This window comes from Megalobrama amblycephala, linkage group LG17 (genome assembly GCF_018812025.1).
Source record: "Megalobrama amblycephala isolate DHTTF-2021 linkage group LG17, ASM1881202v1, whole genome shotgun sequence".
NCBI lineage: Eukaryota > Metazoa > Chordata > Actinopteri > Cypriniformes > Xenocyprididae > Megalobrama > Megalobrama amblycephala.
The window spans coordinates 42,322,574-42,344,236 of NC_063060.1; the positions used below are offsets into that span (position 1 = coordinate 42,322,574).

Genomic DNA, 21,663 nt, shown 5'->3' on the forward strand with positions numbered 1-21,663 from the left:
CATTTTCTCTGTCAGAACTTGCACAGTATCTGGCTGCATGTTGTAAAGCCTCTGATACAGTGCCTGGAGTCAGAGTCAGAGTAGATAAGATCCAGCAAAAAAATCCAATTCCATGATCCAAGAAAACGCTGACAGTTCAAAACCAGGACAAACAATGACAACGAAGAGTGCTTAGAATTGCAGTGACACACAAGCAAGGCTTTGCAAAGATAGTGAAAAATAGACATACTCAGTATCGTTGTTAACCATTATTCAAATGAATGTGGGAGGCCCCCTGCTGGCCATAAATCCCCCTCACCCCAGAACACGGTTTCAACCGACGGGGACAAAGCAAAGGTCTAGACTTTGCTTAGGGTTCACAAAATGGTAAACCCATCCCTGATTATACTGCTGAGATAATGAGACAATATAATCCCAGACGAAACAGACCAATCTCTTAAAGAAATCACAAAAACACAGCAGGTGATGATGACCTCTGGTGCTGATCAGGTGAAACTACTGCTGGTAGTGTTTACCAGCAGTAGTTTCACCTGATCAGCACCAGAGGTCATCATCACCTGCTGTGTTTTTGTGATTCATTATAATTTTTAAAAACTTTCTTTACTGTTTTTACTTTTAATTTCTGACTTTTATGGCACATTTCCATTTTATTTCACAGATAGGACAATATTACGTACTGTAAACAATATCATGAACAACAAATTAAATGAATTCTCATCTCAATACACAGCGATTTCAAGCAGCAATAAATTGAATTCGACAACTTTATTATTAAATATGCTGCTGTTAGTCTTGGGATTCTAAATGCCAGAAAATAAATGAACGGGCATAATAAGTGTATAGTCACACTTTCATGCCGGGATATACATTTTTATTTGAATAAAACAAAAGTGTACGAAAAAAGATGTACTGCATGGACACATTGGGTGCTTCTCAAATGGAAGGCTGCATCCTAGGGCCTGTTTCCATCTGTTATTAAGATTCGTTTTGGTCGATCGGATCACATTCCCGTTTACACCTGGTGTTTTAATCCATCTCTTTTGTCCACTATCAACCACTTCTGTCCTGATTTCTTCGAAGTGAGGGTCTACGTATAACGGAGGCCACCTAGTAGTTGCTGTGCGAGTACGAAGTACGATGGAAAAACATACAGAGAACATCAGCTTTCGTTTCTGCTCTGACAGCTGCAAAACCGCTGTGAATGTGTGCCAGAAATCAGGAATGGTGAGAGAACATTGTGCTTGGTACATTTTTCTTCAAACCAAACTTGGGTCTTCAGGCGACAAAGTTTCCCATCTGGCTAGCGCACTTCCCATAATGTTTATGCATTAGGTCAGTAGGAGGAGAGAAGATGGTCTTTTGTGGCTGTTCGAACGCATTTGACCACATGAGCATTTCCACTACGAAAGCAATCCAGTTGAATGCGTTTTTGACTACTTCTGAAAGTGGATGAACGTGGACAAGCTCAAACCGTTTTAGACCCCGTTTACACCTGCGTCATCCACTTGTGATACGATCGACCAAAACACATTTTAATACCAGGTGTAAACAGGGCCCTAGTGAGGCTGCATCCTTCCTAGTCAAGTCCTTTGGAGGCTTGTAGGCTCGAGTCAGGGTTGCCAGGTTTTCACAAGAAAACCCACCCAATTCACCCCGGTAAAAATCGCATCCCATGGAGTAAAATCCTTGTTTTTTGGCGGGGTTCCCCTAGCATTCCAGGGGCTAAATATCACGTTATTGGGGTCGCTTCAACTCGCGGACATGAAAAACAACCCGCGGCAATGCTGTTAAAGTAGCCCAAGCCCAATTCCACGGGAAAACTGCAGACTTGGCAACACTGGCTCGAGGCCTCCTCAACATTAAATGCTAGAATAAAACAGTCTAGTAAGTGCACATGACATGTTCCCACCCCCTTGTGTCACGACACGAAAATACTATTAAATGATGTTTTATTAAAGGGGTCATGAACTGCGTTGTTTTATTGTTTTATAATATTTCCTGGGGTGCACTTATAATGTTAGCATGCTTTTTATATCCAAAACTGTCATAATTTATAAATAAAAGGCATTTTTCCTACCCTGATTTTAGCCTCTGGTTTGAACGCTCTGTTTTAAGGGGCGTGTCTGCTGTGACACTTCAGTGTAAACGCCCACTGCTGTGATTGGCTAACATCTTTCCATTTGAAAAAGCCAAGTATTACTCTCTCTTTTAGCGCGTTTTTACTATTACAGCTCTCAAGGTTAACTAATCGTGAAAAGTGTTGCATTACATTTAGATCTATGGCATTATATTTAGATCGTGGCATGAAAGGTTGCAGAGATGAACACTGTAGCTGATCACAGACATGTTGAGCACATGAAAGCAATGATCTCGTCATTGCAACTCAATTTCTGTACTCTAACAAATGCTTTCATCTTCACTAACAGTGCAAACTAAGAGATTTGTTGAATAAAACAGGAGTTTTGCGCGTCAGTCACTGATAAACTCGCGCTGTTTGATTGACAGCTTCAGCGTGCGCTGCTCCAACGATTCACTTTCTTTATATAATTTAATCACCGTTATATAACAGATTATTTTCATCATACTAAGAGAAACAACGCATATTGACGTTTAGTCACTGGTTTGATTTACTGACACACACAGACAAAGAACATCTGACTGTACATGAATCATTAATATCAGATCAGGCATTAGAATTAATACAGTTACTTACATGTTGCATTACTGTCGAGTCCAGTACTGCACAATATTTTGTAATCCACAACGCCATGTTTATTGCTTGGTAGCTCGGTCTGGTTTAGCACCACATAGACCTATGTTACTTAGGCTACCTATTCTATTGCATGTCATGCGCGATTCGGTGGGCGGGGCTAAACAGGCAGGGATGAAGTAGGCGTTGATCTTCTTCTGCGGAGGCGGTGCTTGCTGCCCTTTGACGTCATAGATCCCCACATTGAAAATCCTGTCGTTTTCTGGGTCTGGTGTCAATAAAATCTTTTATTGGACAAACAAGGAAGTTTTCAGCTCTAAAACTTACAGGATATTCTTATAGTTTGATGACCTCTAATATGTCAAAAGCTCAAGGAAAATTTGATTTCTCAGTTCATCACCCCTTTAACAAAGTTCAGGTGGAGCGCTTTCAAGTGATCCATCCAATCATCACGTCATTCCATCCAGCTGTCAGCAATCAGTAATCAACATGTCTACCCAATCAGCATAAGTGGAGGACATTATAAATGTGCAGTCGACTCACCTATGTTCCTCAACAGTTTCTCTGCATCCCTCCAGCACCCCGTCACCTCACACTTGCCTGGTTATCTTCCCAACCAGAATATGGGGGGAGTACTCTGGGTTTGGGCCAAATACCAATAATCCTTCCAAAGAGAACTTTACGCTTTCCGTTGCATCCCACATGTTATGACAGCCATAACAATCACACAGCAAAATATTAAAAATAATGAATTCCAGCACTGGATCAGCTCTCATTTCTCTACAATGAAATGACAACTTTGCTCGCCAACTTGAAACGCTCCTTTTGTATTAGCTCTATTCTTTCCCACAGACCGTTTCAGGTAGAATTATTGTACTGTACTTTTATAGTTTAATATGTTATTTAAATGCAGCATGTATTATATAGTCTACTGTTGTGCAGTATACTTCTATGTTAGTATTTAATTTTAGCACGCAGCTCATAATTTGTCATACATTGACGTTAATATATTTGCGTCCTTGTGTTTGAACAACAGCATTGTGAAGTCTGCAACATAAAAGTCCTTGTATGCCTGAGGGTTCATCCAAAGCAAAAACAAACAAAATTAACTTATAAGCAAATACGTTACATATTCCTAAAACGACACTGATTAAAATTGAAGCTCATATTAATACTGTCTTGTTGCTTTCATGCCCCGAGCATGAGGAAAAAATGCTGTTTGTTTGAACTTTATATTTATCAAAGATTCCTGAAAACATGTATCACAGTTTCCACAAAAATATTACATAGCACAACTATTTTCAGCATTGATAATAATGCTATGAAATGATTCTTGAACACCATATTGGCATATTAGATTGATTTATGAAGGAAAGGATCATGTGAACACTGAAGATATATATATAAAATAGTGCAGTAGAGTTGTTGCTTCCTCTGTTAGATGACATGTATCTATTGTGAATGGATAAAGCTTGGCTTCTTTCAGTGGTTTTGTCAATAGCAGTCCTCTGAGTCATTGCTCTGGCTCCGGCGCTCAAACCACACCCTTATCCTTAAGGTTTGAATTCTGCATTGCCAGTGCCATAATCACACTTCCCCAGAAACGAAACTTAGTCAAGTACTGCCAGTGCCAGCACATCCACAATCATGGAGGAAACAGCTCCAGCTCTTCATTCAAGTGGATCCGCAGATGTGGAGTGTAATGCATGCGTCGGAAGGAAGCGCAAAGCCGAACAGACCTGTCTGGAGTGTTCGGAATCATACTGTGATATTCATCTTGGTATGCATAACACTCTGCACGTGGGAAAGAGGCACAAACTAGTGGAGCCGAGTGTAGCGTTGCAGGACAACATCTGCCCTGATCATGGCAGGATGCTGGAAGTGTTCTGCCGCACAGACCAACGCTGCATCTGTCACCTGTGCATTACTGATAAACACAGAGGTCATGAGGTCATTGCAATGGAAGAAGAGGTGGCCAATAAACAGGTCAGAAATTCTTAAGTCTGAGTCAGGACTTGGTGTTTAGTTGATGATAGTTTTGTAATGACCGATACTAGTAACTAGAGAGTGATGTGGGCGCTATAATATATTTTTTGTCATGGATGTTTCAGAGTAAGTGCACGTAAAAAAAGGGCATCTAACCAATTTCCCAAAAAAAGAAAAATAAAATCATTTGGATTTAGAAATATCCAAATTGAAATGAAAGCTCACTTTGGTAACCAGGATTTCCTTCCACGTCTACCATAAGTCACACCCAAAAAGGCAGAATAGCGTGCAAATTGTTTTTAACAATAACATTTAAGGACAGATCCACTGTGAGTTCAGAGTTTGTTAATCGATGGTATATGCTTTTGTTGAAACCATCTGTGCACATTATTTCAATGTATTTTAATAATAACAACGAAAATCATGGAGAAAACTACACTACCCATGATGCTGTACAGAAAATGCCACCTGTCAGTCAACAACAAAGAGTAAACATAATTGTGTGTGTGTGTGTATATATATATATATATATATGTAATTATCTTAAAAGAAATGTTGTTTTATAGATATAATCAACGACTTTAAATTAATACTTTATATTTTTCCTTTTCTTTCATTTTTAATTTGATATGTTGTGTGCAATGCTTCATGGGATTGTAGTTCTTTTTTGCTTCAGATAAAAATTTTTGATGTTGTGATTCACATCGTAGCTGGTTGACTTGGTTCATGGCTTTTTTTTTATTTAAATCCCTTATGTGGAAATTAATGGAAAAACACTTCCAGAACCAACACTGCTGTAAAAAGTGGGCGGGCACTAATGCACTCTATATTTTAATGAATTCACATAAGAAATTTCAATGTGTCAATATACATTTATTTGAACACTTAAAACTAATATAGTGAACTTTTATAACAGTTTAAAACCATTTAACTGTTTTCTTTTTTAATATACAGTGGGTACGGAAAGTATTCAGACCCTTTTAAACTTTTCACTCTTTTTTATATTGCAGCCATTTGCTAAAATCATTTAAGTTCATTTTTTTCCTCATTAATGTACACACAGCACCCCATATTGACAGAAAACACAGAATTGTTGACATTTTTGCAGATTTATTAAAAAAGAAAAACTGAAATATCACATGGTCCTAAGTATTCAGACCCTTTGCTGTGACACTCATATATTTAACTCAGGTGCCGTCCATTTCTTCTGATCATCCTTGAGATGGTTCTACACCTTCATTTGAGTCCAGCTGTGTTTGATTATACTGATTGGACTTGATTAGGAAAGCCACACACCTGTCTATATAAGACCTTACAGCTCACAGTGCATGTCACAGCAAATGAGAATCATGAGGTCAAAATAACTGCCTGAAGAGCTCAGAGACAGAATTGTGGCAAGGCACAGATCTGGCCAAGGTTACTAAAAAATTTCTGCTGCACTTAAGGTTCCTAAGAGCACAGTGGCCTCCATAATCCTTAAATGGAAGACGTTTGGGATGACCAGAACCCTTCCTAGAGCTGGCCGTCCAGCCAAACTGAGCTATTGGGGGAGAAGAGCCTTGGTGAGAGAGGTAAAGAAGAACCCAAAGATCACTGTGGCTGGGCTCCAGAGATGCAGTCGGGAGATGGAGAAAGTTGTAGTAAGTCAACCATCACTGCAGCCCTCCACCAGTCGGGGCTTTATGGCAGAGTGGCCCGACGGAAGCCTCTCCTCAGTGCAAGACACATGAAAGCCCGCATGGAGTTTGCCAAGATGGTGAGAAATAAGATTCTCTGGTCTGATAAAACCAAGATAGAACTTTTTGGCCTTAATTCTAAGCGGTATGTGTGGAGAAAACCAGGCACTGCTCATCACCTGTCCAATACAGTGCCAACAGTGAAGCATGGTGGTGGCAGCATCATGCTGTGGGGGTGTTTTTCAGCTGCAGGGACAGGACGACTGGTTGCAATCGAGGGAAAGATGAATGTGGCCAAGTACAGGGATATCCTGGACGAAAACCTTCTCCAGAGTGCTCAGGACCTCAGACTGGGCCGAAGGTTTACCTTCCAACAAGACAATGACCCTAAGCACACAGCTAAAATAACGAAGGAGTGGCTTCACAACAACTCTGTGACTGTTCTGAATGGCCCAGCCAGAGCCCTGACTTAAACCCAATTGAGCATCTCTGGAGAGACCTAAAAATGGCTGTCCACCAACGTTTACCATCCAACCTGACAGAACTGGAGAGGATCTGCAAGGAGGAATGGCAGAGGATCCCCAAATCCAGGTGTGAAAAACTTCTTTCCCAAAAAGACTCATGGCTGTATTAGATCAAAAGGGTGCTTCTACTAAATACTGAGCAAAGGGTCTGAATACTTAGGACCATGTGATATTTCAGTTTTTTTTTTTTAATAAATCTGCAAAAATGTCAACAATTCTGTGTTTTTCTGTCAATATGGGGTGCTGTGTCTACATTAATGAGGAAAAAAAATGAACTTAAATGATTTTAGCAAATGGCTGCAATATAACAAAGAGTGAAAAATTTAAGGGGGTCTGAATACTTTCCGTACCCACTGTATATTTTAACATGCATTTTATTCCCGTAATGGCAAAGTTGAAAATTCAGCACTTATGCCAAAATTGCTGAACACCAGCCTATTACCAGTAGTAATGCTCAACAAATTGCTTATGTGGAATGAATTTGAGTCTGGCCCATGTAATTTGTCTGTACTATCAGTGCCAATAAAAGTGATAAAAGGCTTAAAAACACTAGAAGTTGTTCTACTGAATTAAATTGCATTCCTGTTTCTTTTTAAGGTTAAGTTGTGGGAGTTGCAGAAGCAGACCCTTGATATAATTGAAGCAAAGGAGAAAGACGTGCAAGAGTTGAGACAAGCTGTTGAGGTTTTCAGGGTTAGAGGGCATTTAACTTTGCTTTGAACTTGTAACTATTTTCATTTTTTCATGGTATGGTATTGCTTGTGTAGCTAATTTTAAGACACCCTCCCTCTTCATTATTAGGCTTCAGCAAATAAGGCACTGGACAGGAATGAGAGAGAGTTCACTGAGATGATCCAGTCAATGAAGGACAACCAAACCAAAGTGACAGAGCTGATCCAAGGTCAGACAGAGACTGCAGTGAAGCAAGCGGATGGATTCATAAAGACTATACTCCAGGAGATCAGTAAGATGAAGACCTTAGATGCTGATCTACTAAACCTGGAGCTGCTCTCTCATACAAACAACAATGTTCAGTTTCTTGAGGTACAGTCACTGGAAATGGCTGTGAAACAGATGTAGAAATGGATGCTTGTTGGCAGGGCCGGATTTTTGCATCTGGCATTCTAGGCACATACAATTACAATGAGAAGAAATAATATATTTTTTAAATTGTTATTATTATTTCATTCTAATGCTAGGACTCTAATAAGACAATTTTTCATAAATCAATAAAATTTAAAATGTCGCTGTCAGGCAGAAACCTCGTAAATTTCCTAATTTTTCCCCATAAATCATGACTATTGGTCACCCTTTATGTCTGTCTGTGGGCTTTGCAAATATTTAACCAATGAAAAGTTTTAAAAGATCTTGTGACTAAAGCTCGTAACTCTATTGGCTCCTAAAACTGTCAGTCAACCTCCTAAAACAACCTCCACCCCGCCTCTTTCACGAGTCGCTTGCAGCTTGGATCGTCTCTGCTTGTCTGCAATGCAAAGGTAAACAAAGAGCTGTTTCTTTGAATAAGTATCGCATTTTCTTTACTCAAGAATTATGATATAAAAAGACTAATCCTTTATGTATTTAAGGAGCGAAGAAGAGTGTCTTAGTCTGGCGTTTGTCGTCGAGTCATAGCCAATAGGCTTAAATATAATGTGCGAAGCGCTTCATCTTTTTATAACGTGAGATTTTGGCCAAATGACAGAATACCTGAGCACCCACATAGCTACAGACAACAAATATGACCTTTAACTTGATGGAAACGTAACGCGATGCATTTACTACCTCAGATGTAGCCATTGTAATGACGGACAAAACACAACATTCGCTGGTCAAAAACTTAGTAACTTCATTTGAGCTTGACTTTGGTAAAATGATAATAATATAATGCCACATGCAAGTGTATTTTCATATAAAGCCACAATATCAACTTTGAAAACGCAGTGTTTGATTATGTAAGCCTACAGTTTTTTTTCCTCCTGAAAAGGAGGGGCTAAAAATTACTTTTGCCTATGGTACAATTGAGGTACAACTTCTTGTTGGATTGCCTTGTAAAATGACCAGCATTTCAAGTGCATTTAAAGCATTTTGTACTCTCTTCAGAGCGCTGTGTCTCTGCCCTCACTGACCAAGTATAAAAGATCATTCGTCTTCCTCGTGCATCCATACAATTCCTTTGAGCGTGACTCCATGGCAGTTAATGAACTGGTAGAAAAGCTAAACACGACCAGCAAGTCGAGTTTACTCACAATTTCCAGAAAAGGTTAGTAGAAGTTTTTATTTAAATACATATTTTATGATTATAATATGCCTTCAATTCACCTTAACCATTTTTATTTGCAGTGAAAAACACTAGAATCGTAACATCACCACCACCAAAGACTCGAGGGGAGTTTCTACAGTGTAAGTTTACAGTATTGAACTGAATGCACAGAAAATGTTTTATTTTATAATTTGGCAATTGCAAAAGTTATGCAGTGTACCCCCTTACTGTATGTTGGTTGTACTAATATTGCTTGTTTTCACCTCAGATGCATCAAAGCTCACTTTTAATACCAGCACAGCACATGAAAATCTCGTCTTGAGAAAAGACAATAGAGAGGTGATAGCCTCACACCTGAAACAGGACTATCCTGAACACACTCAGAGATTTAACTGCAGGGCACAGATCCTGTGCAATGAAGGTCTCAGAGGGTCCCCTAAATATTGGGAGGTGGAGTTTGGCGGGGGCACCTGGGTCTGCATCGCTGTGTCCTACCAAGGGATCCGTAGGAAAGGCAAGCAGCGTACTCTGTTTGGGAGAAACACACAGTCATGGGGTCTTCGCTGTTACTGGTCCCGTATTGAATTTTGGCATGACAATAAGACAATATTTTCGAAGAATCAATCACGTGGCTCCAAAATAGGAGTGTATTTAAACTACAGGGCTGGAATCTTGGCATTTTACAATGTTTCCGACAACATGAGTCTCATTTATAAGCACAAAACTGTTTTTAAAGAGCCTGTTTATCCTGGGTTCGGACTGGCTGGAAAAGGTTCCTATGTGAGACTTTGCGATCCAGTGAAAAAAGAGACTAAAATGCCCCTTTCTTCTCCATTTAAGTTTGGCAGTTTGTAAGTTTTAGTGTTTACACTAGCAGCTGTCAAGAAATGTATACTATTCTCAAGCATTATTTGTGATCATTCATCAGGATTCAGAGGAAGAATGCCTTTTTTGCATGTAGACACTTGGTGGCAGCACTAGATAAGTTTTAAATTCAATCTTTTTTTATTCAGCATCTGTAATTAGGGACAACACTAGTCAAGAATAACTGAGAATGCATATCATACCAGCGCGTTTTGAGTGAAAAAATGTTTTGTATTGTATTGATTATTAAATATATTGGATTTTATATACTATTTTATAAACATTGCAACATGCTGTTTTAACATAGGGCACATCTCTGGTTTGAGATCCACTGTTCTGCAGAGTTTAGCTCTCTAGTAATCCTGAAGACCTTGATTAGCTTGTTCAGGTGTGTCTGTTTAGAGTTGCAGCTAAACTCTGCAGGAAAGTGGATCTCGAGGGCTAGAGTTGCTCACTCCTGTTTTAATATCCTGAACATTTCTAACATTATTGCATATACTTACTGTTCCCCAAATGCTAATATGTAGCAGGTGCTTACCCATTTCACATCTGCTGATCTGAACAGAAATACGTCATTCAATCTAAGGGTGCGATGTACAAATGTACTAAAAACAGAACATTTTTTCCTTTGCGTTTTTCATGTACAGACGACAACATTGTCCAAATGATCCCCGTTCACACAGATCTGCGAAAGCGATTAAAAATAGTGTATTTTCAGTGTTGGGGAAAGTTGCTTATAAAAGTAATGCATTACAATATTGTGTTACTCCCTAAAAAGTAACTAACTTTGTTACTTAGTTACTCTGGTAACACTTTATTTTAAGGTGACGTAGTTACACATTACTTACTATAGTAATAACAGTAAATTATGCATAATTATAAGTAACTAAACCAAACCCTTACTCCTCATTTCACTTAACATGGGGACAGGAGAGCTGTCAGTCAATAAATGGGAAAACAAAGTAACTTGAGTTACTTATTTGAAAAAGTAACTTAGATATTTTGTTGTAAATTTAAAAGTAATGCGTTACTTTACTAGTTACTTAAAAAAGTAATCTGATTACGTAACTTGCGTTACTTGTAATGCGTTACCACCAACACTGTGTAGTATGCATGCCAGGCCAGTAGATGGCGATGTCACTTTGTAAAAAAAACAGTACTCACCTACTGACTAAACATGTAATACGAATCCACATGACTTCACTGTTTTCAAAAATTCACGTTTTTGTAGTTTACACGGAAACAATAACAGTATAATTTTCAAAAACACGTTTTCAAAAGTTTGCATTTTCAGGCCCCAAAAACACTTTTGTCCTGTAAATGAACGGCCAAAACGCATAAAAAGTTTTCAGTTTTTAGTTAAACAAAAAACAAAAAAAATGGTGTAGTGTAAACAGCCCCTAATCCTTCAACCACATCCACATCCTATTCCTGTTATAACTGTCCTTACATCCTTTCCTTCTTTATGCATTAGTCCTTCCCTCTTGTAATGCTTCCTTCAGGGTGCACTCCTCCACAGTCCCAACAAATAGACCTACGTGGTCTCTTTTTCTCCCTTAAACCACACAAATGCAAATACTCACACACACTTGCACCATCTCATTGAGTAGATACATACCGAGGCCCGGAGGGTCGGTACAAGGGACAACACTAAACCCGGTTGCCTGCTGCCCTTCCCCCTGCTACCCACCCTTCCAAACACAGAATCAGCCTTGGGGTAAGTGTAGGGCAGACATGGTTTCAACAGAGCAAGCAATGCCAGAGCAACAGAGAAGCACAGGAAATGTGTGTAGAGGGAAGAATAGGCACTAATAGAGAATATCACAGAGAGAGAGAGAGTGTGCCATGGTCCTCAGGGAGCCCGCTTACAGTTCTGTCCAATCACAGATATCATTTGCTGCCTGTATTATCCTTTTATGAGTGACGGGGATTTTAAAATACTCTATTATGAAAGGAACCGTTTCTCTCACTTTCAAGGACACAGACACTTCTCTATAAATACCCGTTTTTAAACATTGAGTCACCATATAGACTAAAAACGCTAGTTACAAACCCAGCTGGCTGATGATACTGAGGTCTCTCACTCTCACTGCTAACAAGGTGTATGACTGTTTTGAAGCTGTTAGAGTAAGTTGTTGTTGTTGTTGTTGTTTAATACACATAGTTTTCTTTCTTGCGTTAATGAATTTCCTAATGAAATGGGAGGGTTGTGCGGGATATATTAAAGGGGACCTATATTACATCTTGTAAAAGGGGCAATATAATCAAAATACCCCATGGATCATTTATTACAGCTTGTCAAATTTTCTCCTATCTGAGTGTGAGCAAAAACACTGTTTTTGTGTGTGTCCCTTTAAATGCAAATGAGCTGCTGCTCCTGGCTGCTTTCCAGAAGAGGGCGGAGCTTTAACAGCTCGCGCTTCGGTTGCTCAACAACAACAAAGCTGGAGAATCTCACACAGCCAAAATGAGGATTGTAAGTAACAGTGTTCAGCCTCACACCGTGTCCTAAAGGTATATTTTCCATGATAATCTGAGTTTTTGTCCTAACCAGCCGCGACGGCGACAGTTTCTATTTCTCTGCGACGTTGCGGCTGAAACAGCAACACAAAATATGGCAATGACAATATCAGGTACTGTTTATGTGCTTTATTTAATGTTAAAAGCTTTTAACGTGAGTGAATATCGTTCTGTGTTCCCAGCTTTTTAGCTGTACTGAAAACAACACTGGCTAATTCACCTCAGATCTTGAAAATAAATAAATGGGCACAAGAACGTTCAAACTGTCAACTCAATGTGAACAAACAAGTGTATTCTATGACAAAGATTGGTTCAGTCACTCTGTATGTACTTTAAACAATGTTTAAATTGTGTAATATTTATGAATTTTACTATGTACTTGCCCATCTCATTGTGTCTGCTGTGCTCTTGCCGAGAGACCCCGCCAACACTCTCTTTTGATTGGCTGTGGTTTTTGATTGACTTTATCGCTTCTTATTGTTGCATCGCGTCAAGTGTGGACGGTCAAATTGCTGGTTAGGATATGGAGTCGGACACTGAGACTCAGGAAGAAAACTTACAACTTTTAGAATGAAACTGGACATTTCTGAATGGTTAGTGGATAAAGCAACCTGGTCTCATGACGAAAACGTACCCGTGGGCACAGTGAGTACATATCGCTGCAGTTTCGATGTGAAATGTCCACTGAGCGGCGCTAAAAGTATGTTCCTTTTTTTTTTTGCCAGATTATAGGGTGAATGTGTTTTTATGACATTGCTTTTTAGACGAATAACCGCGGTTCTTGATTTGACATTTACGCACATTGTTTCGTTTTAAAATAACGTCCCACCGACGCTACGCCTAAACCTACCCGATGGCGTTAACAAAAGCAAACGTGACATAAGAAGCGTGCACGATCGTATACCATTTTTCAGCTCGTTTAGATCTCTTTTTTTTTGCCCCAGTCAGTCGCCTTTCACGGGATTCGTAAGTCCAACTCAGTATCGGCTGAGCTACCGAGCAAGCTTGTTTACAGCCAAAAAAAGCGAAACGCATAGAGCCGGAAAGTCCAAAGTATGTTGGTTTACAAATCGGGCGCTCTGGTAAGAAGCGTTTTGAAGTCGTGACATGATATTGCACGAGGAGATGTCAAAACGAGTCTTTACGAATCCATAATCCGACCCTGGCCGTCGTCGAAACCGTGTGTGAAAACGAGCCAAAGTGCTCATTGACGTTTTACCGGCCTCTAGCGTTCATTTCTGTCGGAAACTGCAGCCAGACGTACGCGCCGGTATGTAATTTTGTGTCTCGCGAAAACGTGCCCACTGGTACGTCTCTCCAATGAGACCAGGTTGGGATAAATTTATGCAGCTGATGTGGAGTTGCATGTGCCGTCATGTTCATCTTTTATGTTGAATTGACCCTCGTTTGTGAAGCAGTCCGGCGTAAAATGACGGCATGTCAACAACACTCTACTACAACAACTCTTCCTCTTCTCTAAAGCAGCCCAACATGGCCCCGCCCCCTTTGTTGCGTGTTCTCGGGGCGGGGTTTATGTAAATTTTAGGGTTAGTGATGTCACTAACCCGGGAAGAAGCTCGTTGTAGTCCCTACCAGCCGTTTGTTGTAGTCCTTAAAAAGCGATTTCTGTAAAAGAAAATATCTCCCTTTGCATTGAACTTTGAGCGTCATAACATTGCAGATGTTGTTTATGCTCAAACGGCAACATTACACACTAACTAAAGTTAAAAAAGTGAAATCATAATCAACCACCCCTTTAAGTGTGAACACAAAAAATGCAATGTTTTAAATTTTGTGTAATTACACATTTGTAATAATGATGAAGTTGCTGTTTAGTATATTTAAAATATATTGACTTTAAATGTAATATCAATTAACACACTACAGTTAAAATTATAATCAAGTACACATTTTAGTATGTTACTCAGCTCTTCAAAATAACTACATTAAAGCATGAGAAAGATCTATCCATCATGTCCTTATATGAGTCAAAAAGATGTAAGAACTTCAGTCATGTTCTCATCCAGGCACAAAACCTCGCGTTTGCATTATTAATTCATCGCTTTACATAGATATATGCACACTTGTGTCTGAACTCCTCTCTCATGCCCCCCTCCTCCTCCTCTTCCTCCCTCGCTGGCTCTCTTCAGTATGATATGTTTATAGGCATTGGCTGAGGGAGAGCGAGCATTATAGCGGCTCCTGCTTGATAAGGAAAAGGAAGAGGATAGGGGCGCTGGACGTCATGGCATCCAAAGACACCGTCGCGACTGCTTTTCTCACCGTGAGTCGGGAAATGACAGGTGATTAAACCCAATAGCTGTTTTTTCCTCTCTCTATCCGACATTCGACACGCGCGCCATGGGATTTGTTAAGCGCGTCCCCGCTGGCGGCCGGTGCTTTGTGTTTTAGTGGTTTCAAATCCTCACAGCGGTGAATCTTTTAATAAGGTGGCAGATTTGTGGAGATGTAATGATTTTTTAATACAGATTGAATGTGATTAATGGTTGACTCATTAATTGCGCGTGTGAGCATGTGTGTCGCTGTAATGACGGTCACTTCGTGTCTGTCTTCAAAGGACTAAATTTGTGCAAATCGATCAGTTGGTTTTCTGTGCGTGTGTTTGTTGCGTTTGCCTGCAGTGTTTGCGCGCGTGTGTAGGTAGTTGTGTGTGTGTGCGCGCGCGCGTTCTCTCTTTGATGTGTCTCCGATATGAGTTACTTTCAGTCCTTTACACATTCGCGTTTCGCTGCTGACGCAAGTTCACGGAGAGGCTGATACTCGTCAGTCACATTCATGATGTGTGTCTTTAGGGCTGATTGAACACACACACACACACACACACACACACACACACACACACACACACACACACACACACACATCACAGAGGCCATCATCTTTGCGCACGGTGATGCGTCCTCACACTTACTGACATACAGTGACACTGAACACACACACACACACACACACACACACACACACACACACTAGCAGTTTGACATTTGGAGCGCTCTCACTGTTAATTACCTTCACACATTATTATCTTCCTTTGGTAATTAATGCCTATTACTAACCCAGTATTTACTGTCCTGCTCCCAGCCATGCTCTCCATTTAGTGCACTTGACAAAAAAAAATAAAATGCTTGAAATGTTAACTTGTTAACTGTTTTACCTGACCATATAATTTTACTATAATATTGGCAATACATATTATGATAATACCAGGGTTGACACTTAATTCATATACAGAACCAAATTTTGGGAATCAGTAGGCATTACCACAAGAGACCTTAATAGGTCCCCATTGCCATGTTTTGTTTGTTCTTCCCTTATGATGGCCTTTTGTAAAATATTGTAAAGTTTATTGTTTTTATAATTAAAATGTACCAACTTAAAATTTATGGGGAAAGAGGCATTCCCAGAATTCTTTCTTATCACATTTTTTTTCATTAATTATGTACATAGAGTTGCATTCAAAGTTATTTAGTTGATGTTTATTGAGTTATTTTGTCGTGTGCGTTGTTTGTGATGGTGTTTGTGTGGGTGACACTGTTCATTCCATTATTGGCCCTGAAGAGGCAATTTTGATAAATTATCAGTCATCATATGGCTTTCCATTGTACCACCTGTATTATTATGAGTAATTATTGCAATAATCCACAGATACAAATAGCTCAGACTGGTATATTAATATTATTTTTTCCTTTTATAAAAGCTAAAAGGGCATTAAAAATGCTGACCAGTCACAGCACCTAAAATATACACTTTCCGTTATGCCGTTATAAATTAGGCCGCTTGTAGACAACAATCATGTCAATGTCAATAAGTGACCAAGAATTCATTGAATTTTAACCTAAAGTCTTAATGTGTTTAAAAAGTAAGATTGCAATAGTGCAAAAAAGAGTAAAAAAAAGTAGCATTAAAGGATTAGTTCACTTCTGAATTCAAATTTCCTGATAATTTACTCACCCCCATGTCATTGAGGATGTTCATGTCTTTTTTTCTTTAGTGGAAAAGAAATTAAGGTTTTTGAGGAAAACATTCCAGGATTTTTTCTCCATATAGTGGAGTTACCAACAGGTTGAAGGTCCAAATGTCAGTTTCAGTGCAGCTTCAAAGAGCTCTACACGATCCCAGACGAGGAATAAGGGTCTTATTTAGCGAAACGAACAGTCATTTTCTAATCTTTGGCTTTATCTTTGCATGTTCACTTTGTAGACACTAAATCTGTACTTCCACCTACATCACGTGTGACCTTTGTAACGTGATTAGGTCATGCGTAGCGGATCGCAGAGCAGTGCAAGATGAGCATTTGTGGTTAAAATGTATATATATATATATATATATATATATATATATATATATATATATATATATATATACATGAACATCTTGGATGACATAGAGGTGGGTAAAGTGGCAGAATAAAAAAAATGTACAGGATAATACAGTCAGACGGTGTTCATCACAAAATAACCCCCCAAAAAAGTTCCAGACCCCAACGTAATTCTTATTTAATACCTACTAATATATATAAATGGATGTGGATTATTGATTTGAGCAGAAATTATTGGATTATGTGAGAAGAGAGAGACATGATGTGAGAGCAGTTTAGGACAAATATACAGTTAATAAATATTTGACTACAAAATTATGTGAATGACCAATCAGAAACTAGCATTTTTATATGGCATGTAATAAGCTGAAATAAACAGTGCAGAGTAAAATAAGACGTTAACAATAAACACATTTGACAAAAATGAAAAATCAAAATGTTAACATTAAATACAGATGAAAAATAAGATTAGATGTGACAATAATTGTTTGAAATAGGGGCACAGTAGGCAAGACAGATCACCTATACGATATGAAAGACAGTGATTGAAGACGTACTGCTCAGCAGTCTTTGCATTCCCTAATAAAAAGGGAGCAAAGTGGTCTCTCTCCCTCTCTCTCTTATTCCATTTGTTCTTTTCCCCTTTTCATCTTCTGTTTCTCTCTCTTTTTGCCCACATTTACATATCCCTACCCCATTTACCCACTTATTTATCCCCCTGTGACTCGCTGTAATGGAAACATGTGCTCTAGTTTGGCCCTTTGCTGTTCTTAGTGTCAGTCAGAAAGCCAGGATTCCATGATTGGGTCTTACACAGATTAAAGTTGATTGCGACTGCATTAACTGTTTGTCTCGCACTGATCCTTCCCTCCCCCTCTCTCTTTTCTCTGCTATTCCCTCTTCCTTTCTCTTCCTTCCTCTCGGGAAAAGTATAAAAGTCATCTTCCAGGAATTAGATCACAGGTGTCATCCTAAGCCAGATATGTATGAAGTATGAAAAAAAGTATTTTCTGCTTTTGCTTTGAAGGTCATTTTGAGGTGCTTTTTATTCTTGTGTTGCTTTGGACATATACAGGATGTGTGCAGAAAGACCACCTACACGAGTGGACAAGGTGTAAAAATAAAGCACATGGGTGTAATGCAGTCGTTTTCTAACCCTGAGTGCAGTGAAAATATGTCTGAGATAGATAGAGTGTTTCTCTGGCTGTTAATGCATCGCCTTTCTATTTTGCAGAGAGCATCAGACGAGTTATCGACAAGACATCAATCAAGTTGGTGAGAGCTATCAAAGTAGAGAACAAGAGTGGCAAATCAGAAGATCGGATTCTGGTAAGGCACTACATTTAACTTACCTACCTTATATGTCCTTAAAGGTACAGTTCGCTCAAATTAAAATTGTGTCGTCATTAACCCTTGTGTTGTTCCAAATCTGTGTGACTTTCTTTAGTGGGTGAAATTCTTTATTTCATAAAATTATATTGAATGGGAAAGCACCACGTATTATTCTTACAACTCACCATAGTCCAGACCTTCTGACGCCTTAAAGGGGACATATCATGAAAATCTGACTTTTCCCGTTTTTAAGTGCTATAATCGGGTCCTCGGTGCATCTACCAATCCAGAAAATTTGAAAAAGGACAATCCAGTAACTTTGATTTGGCAAGCCTTTTCTCTGCAAGCATGTGAAAAAATATAGCCGCTCAGATTTCGCTCCCCTTGTGACGTAGGAAGGGGGTCTTATTGTAATATTACCGCCCCTTAATCTGCACGTTTCCACCCAAGGCACCACCATTTTTGTTTTTGGAAGCAACTAGGCTGAACACCGTTACTGACAATCCTCATTTTGGCTGCGTGAGATTCTCCAGCTTTGTTTTTGTTGAGCAACCGAAGCGTGAGCTGTTAAAGCTCCGCCCTCTTCTGGAAAGGGGGCGGGAGCAGCAGCTCATTTGCATTTAAAGGGACACACACAAAAACAGCGTGTTTTTGCTCACACCCAAATAGGGGCAAATTTGACAAGCTATAATAAATGATCTGTGGGGGATTTTGAGCTGAAACTTCACAGACACATTCTGGAGACACCAGAGACTTATATCACAGTACATGTTGTGAAAAGGGACATAATAGGTCCTCTTTAATGTAAGACCTTTTATGAAGTCATTCAGTGATGAGCTACACCACTAGTTAGCTGTTAGTCAAGAACTGAATTAGTTTGATTCATGAATGAATCATTCAGATCATTCTAGTGCTTATTGAAGCTTAAAAGCTTCCATCCTTGTTCAGAAACAGTGTTACACAAAAGAAAGAAAGGCATACAGGTTTGGAACAACATGAGAGTGAGTAAATGATGTCAGAATTTTCATTTTTTTGGGTGAACTATAAAATTTTAAAAACCCATCAGCATCAGGCAAACGTGTGCTTTCACTCTGTGCCTTTATGTTTGTGCCTCTATTATGCAGCAGTAACAAAAACAATGAGCCTAAGACTTTAACCTTTCCTCCTCTGTAATGGTGTGTGCAGTGTTTACTGCCTGCTGGTTGGGTTGTTTTTGCCAAGTCCATTTGGAGAATGGGCAATGGAATCAATGATAAAAGCAATGTAAGTGTGATGGTGCGCACACACAAACAGAAAGTTGGAGACCAGATCCCTGCTGAGCTGAGCATTACTGTGGCCATTGAGTTTTGGTGGGTCGGAGGGACTGACCGACTCTGGAGCGAGTGTGTGTGAGATGAAGGATGGTGAGAGCAGAGGTGGCATACGAATGCCTGCCTGTGTGTGTGTGTGTGTGTGTGTGTGTGTGTGATAGTCATTTCAAGACCATCGAAAGCAGCTGGAGACTTGAAATGCCAGGGTTTGGAGTCACAAAAGCTAAATTAATCATCCAGATCGGTTTCAAACACACACACACACAGAGAGTGATGGAGGTGAGGAATCAAACTCATTTCCTGCTGAGTGTCGATGGACTGATGTTGACACAAACCCTGAGAAATCTTGCTTTCTATTTAAAGAGATAGACCAATGAAAAATAAAAGTTCAGTCATTTAGTTTTCAACCTCATGTCCTTTCAAGCCTGTTTGACTTACTTTATGGGACACAAAAGGAAATGTTCAGCAGAATGTCCCGGCTGCTCTTTTCCAGTAATTAAAAGTGAACGTAGACCACACTGTAAACCCGAACAGTGAAATTAACCATCTGGAATGAGTTTATTTCACTTAAAGAGATAGTTCACACAAAATTATCCCAGAATTTACTCACCCTCAAGCCGTCCTAGGTGTATATGACTTAGGGCTGTCAAAAAAAAATCGAATTTCGAATATTCGTCGAATTAAAAAAAAAAAAAAAAAGGCACATTCGAATGTAAAACCCGTGCATTCGAATTTTTGCAGTGTCAAGAGGAGCGCAAGCCACGATGGCGTAACTGACGCGGCTTGTTTATGTTATCCAGTACAGCGCGGTTCAGGGTGCATTAATGTGATAAATATAACGGAGGAGTCAAAAAGTGAGCACGCTGAAGTTGACGCAAGAAAAAAAAAGACTGCGCTGTCTGCTATGGCCAACCAGTTAGACGGCATATGCAGTCAGACCCTAAGCAGTGCTGAAGAAGGCATCAGGCCTTTGAAGCAGATGGATATTTATGAAAGAGAAGCTATGCTACCCACTGACAAAAACCCTCTCAGTTGGTGGCAAATACTGTGCAGTATGTTTGTTTCCACATATTGCGCAGCTGGCAAAGATACTTGACCATACCTGCCACATCGGTCAGGGGTGCGTTTCCCAAAGCGAACTATGGTCGCAAGTTCCGTCGTTACCAAGAGAGTTCAGTGGGACTTAAGGCCGTAGTTGACTCACGATGCTTTCGGGAAACACACCTCAAAGCTGAGCGCGTGTTTTCATCAGCTGGAAACATTGTCAAAAAAAAAAAAAAAACACCTTCTGGTGTTTTGACGAGCAATACGTGTAGTGAGCGGATTGTTTCTGAATGGCAGGTCGCTATTTTGTGTTCATGTAGTACAAACATTACGCTGTCTGTTGAAGCACGTTTTCTCAGGTTAGTGTCGTGATGTACTTACAGTTTTTATGCACTTTTAAAAACAGTTGTTTGAAAAAAAAAAAAGTTAATGTCATTTCATTTCAATAAAAGATGCAATGCTTGATTTGGTGTATATTTGCTTATTGCGCTCACTTGCGCTCTCTTATGGGCATAGCAGACAATAAAGTACTTTTTCCTCTAACATTAAGTTTTGCCTTTAGAATTCGAATATAATTCGAATTTTGCAAATATTTCAGAAAGAATTTCGAATTTAGCTTTTCAGCCATTTTGACAGCCCTAATATGACTTTCTTCTTTCTGTCGAACACAATTGGGGTTTATATTAAAACATTTTATGGCTCTTCCAAGCTTTATAATGGCAGTGAATAGTAGCCAACATTTTGAAGCCCAAAAAAGCGCATCCATCCATCGTAAAAGTAATCCATGCGGCTCCATGGGGTTAATAAAGGCCTTCTGAAATGAAGTGATGCATTTTTGTAAGATAAATATCCATATATATATATATATAACTTTATAAACTAGAATAACTGGCTTCTGTATGTCGATTCTGACGGAAGAGTGAACTTTGACCTGACGCTTGACGTATGGGCGAACGCGGAAGCACAGAGCAAAACAAATCAACGGTCGCGAATTAGAAGTCTAAAACTAGAATCGCTTTAGAAGTCAAAAACCCATCGCTTCATGCTTGTGCTGTGCTTTTTTGGGCTTCAAAATATTGGTTACCATTCACTCCCATT

At 39.4% G+C, this 21,663-nt stretch overlaps 2 protein-coding genes across 5 annotated transcripts in view; both read left to right on the plus strand.

Moving 5' to 3' along the window:
- The first annotated feature begins 4,239 nt into the window (after window positions 1-4,239).
- On the plus strand, window positions 4,240-10,267 carry LOC125250307 (tripartite motif-containing protein 16). The gene is made up of 6 exons (XM_048162836.1): window positions 4,240-4,696; window positions 7,494-7,589; window positions 7,698-7,940; window positions 8,997-9,156; window positions 9,237-9,296; window positions 9,425-10,267. The coding sequence occupies exons 1-6, from the start codon at window positions 4,358-4,360 to the stop codon at window positions 10,009-10,011; spliced, it is 1,485 nt and encodes a 494-aa protein (XP_048018793.1). The 5' UTR covers window positions 4,240-4,357; the 3' UTR covers window positions 10,012-10,267.
- Window positions 10,268-12,459: 2,192 nt separating this feature from the next.
- Window positions 12,460-21,663, plus strand: part of carmil3 (capping protein regulator and myosin 1 linker 3) — an 87,582-nt gene continuing 78,378 nt past the window's right edge. For 2 of the 4 annotated variants that reach the window (XM_048162812.1, XM_048162816.1), the window contains exons 1-3: window positions 12,460-12,496; window positions 12,575-12,653; window positions 18,114-18,208. In XM_048162812.1, the coding sequence (XP_048018769.1) occupies window positions 12,488-12,496; window positions 12,575-12,653; window positions 18,114-18,208 (183 nt within the window). In that variant the 5' untranslated portion in view covers window positions 12,460-12,487. The other 2 variants (XM_048162814.1, XM_048162815.1) reach the window with 2 other exon arrangements.

Coding starts and splice junctions, on each gene's coding strand:
- LOC125250307 (XM_048162836.1), top strand. CDS start 4,358: ATGGAGGAAACAGCTCCAGCTCTTCATTCAAGTGGATCCGCAGATGTG. Junction 9,157..9,236: donor ACTCACAATTTCCAGAAAAG/GTTAGTAGAAGT, acceptor TTTTATTTGCAG/TGAAAAACACTAGAATCGTA. Junction 9,297..9,424: donor TCGAGGGGAGTTTCTACAGT/GTAAGTTTACAG, acceptor TTTTCACCTCAG/ATGCATCAAAGCTCACTTTT.